General features: G+C 34.0%; 1 protein-coding gene across 1 annotated transcript; it reads right to left on the bottom strand.

The window, feature by feature from the left end:
* Window positions 1-3,409: 3,409 nt before the first annotated feature.
* On the bottom strand, window positions 3,410-4,958 carry LOC129760083 (uncharacterized; the record flags this gene model as incomplete). Its single annotated transcript, XM_055757657.1, has 2 exons — window positions 4,133-4,958; window positions 3,410-3,688 (listed from the first exon to the last, which is right to left on the bottom strand). Coding segments are annotated over exons 1-2 (1,105 nt in total), but the record flags the coding sequence as incomplete, so codon positions are not given.
* Between the last annotated feature and the right edge of the window lie 364 nt (window positions 4,959-5,322).

Raw genomic sequence — 5,322 nt, forward strand, 5'->3', positions numbered from 1 at the left:
GAATTCAGATTAAGAATTCAGATTCAGAATTCAGATTCAGAATTCAGATTCAGAATTCAGACTCAGAATTCAGATTCAGATTCAGAATTCAGATTCAGAATTCAGATTCAGAATTCAGATTCAGAATTCAGATTCAGAATTCAGATTCAGAATTCAGATTCAGAATTCAGATTCAGAATTCAGATTCAGAATTCAGATTCAGAATTCAGATTCAGAATTCAGATTCAGAATTCAGATTCAGAATTCAGATTCAGAATTCAGATTCAGAATTCAGATTCAGAATTCAGATTCAGAATTCAGATTCAGAATTCAGATTCAGAATTCAGATTCAGAATTCAGATTCAGAATTCAGATTCAGAATTCAGATTCAGAATTCAGATTCAGAATTCAGATTCAGAATTCAGATTCAGAATTCAGATTCAGAATTCAGATTCAGAATTCAGATTCAGAATTCAGATTCAGAATTCAGATTCAGAATTCAGATTCAGAATTCAGATTCAGAATTCAGATTCAGAATTCAGATTCAGAATTCAGATTCAGAATTCAGATTCAGAATTCAGATTCAGAATTCAGATTCAGAATTCAGATTCAGAATTCAGATTCGGAATTCAGATTCAGAATTCGGATTCAGCATTCAAATTTTGATTCAGAATTCAGATTCAAAATTTAGATTCAGAATTCAGATTCAGAAGTAGATCCAGAATTCAGAATTCAGATTCAGAATTTAGATTCAGAATTCAGATTTTTGTAAATTTATTTTCGGCATATCGATGAAAAATTCAGATTCATGGAGAAAGAACATCAGAATATAAAACTGATGAAGATGGATGTGGCGAGGTAAAGTATGGTGTACGTTAATAAATTTTCCTTGCAAAAATGTTCTTTCGCTCTTTTCATCATCCGTAAATATTCTCCTCACTTTTCTTCCCACCTTTATCAATTTTCAATTCTGAAATTGTTTCTCCAAGAATACTAATTTTCACAGTTTTTGATAAATTTGCGATGACTTAAAGATCATTACGCATGAAAACACGATTTTGTTTTGTGAAAACTTTTTTTCACAATTTTTCTGAAATTAAGGGTGCTGCATACTTTTAGGGGTAAAACCATACTACTAAAAGTTGTAAAATCCGAAATCATAAAAAAAAATTTTGGATGAAAGGAATTTTAATGTTGACAAACGCGTGATGCAAAACAATCATATTCCAGCAAATGAAAATGAGATTTACAAGATTAAGAATTCAGATTCAGAATTCAGATTTAGAATTTAGATTCAGATTCAGAATTCAGATTCAGAATTCAGATTCAGAATTCAGATTCAGAATTCAGATTCAGAATTCAGATTCAGAATTCAGATTCAGAATTCAGATTCAGAATTCAGATTCAGAATTCAGATTCAGAATTCAGATTCAGAATTCAGATTCAGAATTCAGATTCAGAATTCAGATTCAGAATTCAGATTCAGAATTCAGATTCAGAATTCAGATTCAGAATTCAGATTCAGAATTCAGATTCAGAATTCAGATTCAGAATTCAGATTCAGAATTCAGATTCAGAATTCAGATTCAGAATTCAGATTCAGAATTCAGATTCAGAATTCAGATTCAGAATTCAGATTCAGAATTCAGATTCAGAATTCAGATTCAGAATTCAGATTCAGAATTCAGATTCAGAATTCAGATTCAGAATTCAGATTCAGAATTCAGATTCAGAATTCAGATTCAGAATTCAGATTCAGAATTCAGATTCAGAATTCAGATTCAGAATTCAGATTCAGAATTCAGATTCAGAATTCAGATTCAGAATTCAGATTCAGAATTCAGATTCAGAATTCAGATTCAGAATTCAGATTCAGAATTCAGATTCAGAATTCAAAATTCAGATTCAGAATTCAGAATTCAGATTCAGAATTCAGATTCAGAATTCAGATTCAGAATTCAGAATTCAGATTCAGAATTCAGATTCAGAATTCAGATTCAGAATTCAGATTCAGAATTCAGATTCAGAATTCAGATTCAGAATTCAGATTCAGAATTCAGATTCAGAATTCAGATTCGGAATTCAGATTCAGAATTCGGATTCAGCATTCAAATTTTGATTCAGAATTCAGATTCAAAATTTAGATTCAGAATTCAGATTCAGAAGTAGATCCAGAATTCAGAATTCAGATTCAGAATTTAGATTCAGAATTCAGATTTTTGTAAATTTATTTTCGGCATATCGATGAAAAATTCAGATTCATGGAGAAAGAACATCAGAATATAAAACTGATGAAGATGGATGTGGCGAGGTAAAGTATGGTGTACGTTAATAAATTTTCCTTGCAAAAATGTTCTTTCGCTCTTTTCATCATCCGTAAATATTCTCCTCACTTTTCTTCCCACCTTTATCAATTTTCAATTCTGAAATTGTTTCTCCAAGAATACTAATTTTCACAGTTTTTGATAAATTTGCGATGACTTAAAGATCATTACGCATGAAAACACGATTTTGTTTTGTGAAAACTTTTTTTCACAATTTTTCTGAAATTAAGGGTGCTGCATACTTTTAGGGGTAAAACCATACTACTAAAAGTTGTAAAATCCGAAATCATAAAAAAAAATTTTGGATGAAAGGAATTTTAATGTTGACAAACGCGTGATGCAAAACAATCATATTCCAGCAAATGAAAATGAGATTTACAAGATTAAGAATTCAGATTCAGAATTCAGATTTAGAATTTAGATTCAGATTCAGAATTCAGATTCAGAATTCAGATTCAGAATTCAGATTCAGAATTCAGATTCAGAATTCAGATTCAGAATTCAGATTCTTTTAATGGGTTAATTCTCGGCTTTCAGTCTCAAGTTTTTTAGTAAAAACGACTTTATTTTTACATATCCAACGTTTCGATCCTTATAGGATCTTCATCAGGGACTAGAATTTATTACAAAATTAAGTTTACGTCTACAGAATCTAAGTGATTCTTACCGAAAAAGTTGTCGTTTTTTTGTCCGGTTTGATACGGCGTATCGTTTACTGCTGTCTGTTTCTGTTTCAAACTATTGTAAAATATGTTGGATTTTTTGTGTATGTTATAATTTTATGTGTGACTTACGGTTAAAAATTCTTTTCCAGGGCTATTGCTGATTTTTTGTAGGTTTTTGTAGCACTTTTTATGAACAAAATACTTGCACTGTGTGTTTTATTCTATGTTGTTTTTTAATTTATGATGGCGGTGTACTTAAAGTGTCTGGTTGTTGGTTTGTGTTTTTTTGTTTTGGTTTCTTATTTCGTATTTTTTCGAGACACTGAAATATGTTGTTGTATGAAATGTGTATGATGTCTGTGTCTTTTTTAATATTGATGGAAGAATTTGTAGTTTTTATGTGACAACTTTCTAACATATTTAGTTTGTCTTGATTGTCACCTCTGTCGATAATTTTCACTTTGTCTATATCGAACAGATGATGCATAGCTGCTTCGTGTTCTATTAATGCTGTCTGTTGTCGTAGTTGGATGATTGCGTAGTCCTCGTTTGTGTATCCTTTTTCCCATAGTCGTTTCAGCTCGTTGGTTTGCGTTTTATGCTGTGACATTCGTTGTTTTAATTTAACGATTGTGCATCCTATGTAGCAGGCGTCGCATTTATGTTCGTTGTTTTCCTCTTCGCTCGTGTCTGGATTCCCGTTGCATTCGATTTTGTATACTACGTTTGTGTGATCTTCATGTGGGGTTTTATCCTTTACCATAGGGAATAGTGATCCAATGGTTTTTTTCTGTTTAGTTGCTGTTTTAATATGAGTGTAATCCTTTTTTAGTGTTTTATTTATTTTTGATGTTAATCCATCGATGTTCGTGAGAGATTTGAAAATTTTATTTTCATTCTCTACCATAGCTGTTTGTTCAATTATTTTTTCTGTTGTTCTGTTGATCACTCTATTAATTAATGAGGTGGGGTAATCGTTCAATTTAAGTTGTTTCATTATAATGTTTCGTGTGGTGGTTTTGTCTGACTTGGATGTGAAAGTTGCTACTCTGTTCGCAAACGTTATTGCTACATTCATTTTTTGGTGTAACGGTTGGAATGAGTGGAAGTTGAGAAATCTCCCAGAGGCAATTGGTTTCATGTACCAATCAGACAAAATCTTACCCTCTTCGTTCCTATGGAGCAACATATCCAGAAAAGGTAGAGATTCGTTCTCTTCCATTTCGACGGTAAACTGGACATTTTCATGCTGCGCATTGAATACGTTTTTTATCTCGTTCACTTGTGTTGGCGGCAGGACAAGGAAGAGATCGTCGACGTATTTTTTTATGTGCAGGGGTGGCGTAACGCAAGCTTCGATTGCGTCGTCCAGTAGGTCGTCTAACGTGAGCTCAGCGATTGGTGACGCTATCGGACTTCCCATCGCGAGTCCTGAGGTTTGCTGGTAGAAAGTGTTGTTGAAGCAAAAATAGCTGCTGTCCATACAGAACTCTACCATTTCCCAAAATATGTCGAGACAAATTGGAGTTTGCATAGACAAGCGGCTCCAATGTTTGAAGATGCTTTTTCGTACCAGTTCCTTTGGTATCGACGTGAAGAGAGAGACGACGTCGAATGATGCCATTACGTATCCCGGTGGAATCGTAACGCCTTTTATATATTCGTTGAATTCCATCGAGTTTTTTAAACTATATTTTGGCGTTAATGATCGCTGTATGATCGATCCTACGTATTTCGATAGTTGGTAGGAAGGGGCGGTCATACAGGGAACGACGGGTCGGAGTGGGAGTCCCGGTTTGTGAGCCTTTGGTTGGCCATAAATGCGGGGGCAAACTGCCTTGTATGTACGCAGTTTTTTGGCTAATTTTGCATCTATTAGCTTCAGCTGTTCCAGTCGTTTTACAAGGTCGTTGTTTTTAGACTGTAAGCTGGATGTTGGGTTGCGTTTTATTATTTTGTACGTTGCGCGGTCGATGAGGAGGGTATTCATTTTTGTGTTGTATTCTTCCCGTTCCATAAGGACGGTTTTGCTTCCCTTGTCAGCCTTGAGTGCGATCAACGTTGGATTGTTTTTGAAAAATATTCTTGTTTTGGTTTCAGCTGTTTTAAATGTTTTTATTTTCGGTTCGCTGTAGCCGTTGTTTTGTTTTGCATTTATGTAATTTTGTATGTTGTTAGCGACTTTACAACGAGTGATTTGTTGGATGTTGTGGTCGTTGTGGGTTTTGATGATGTTTTCGACGTCGGCTATGAGGTGAAAAAATGGTACTTCCTGGAGTGATTGATGTGGGAGTGCAAATTTTGGACCAAGGCTGAGCATCAATTTTACTTCCGCTGGTATTTCAATTTTGGTT

This window comes from Uranotaenia lowii, unplaced genomic scaffold (genome assembly GCF_029784155.1).
Source record: "Uranotaenia lowii strain MFRU-FL unplaced genomic scaffold, ASM2978415v1 HiC_scaffold_407, whole genome shotgun sequence".
Classification (NCBI taxonomy): domain Eukaryota; kingdom Metazoa; phylum Arthropoda; class Insecta; order Diptera; family Culicidae; genus Uranotaenia; species Uranotaenia lowii.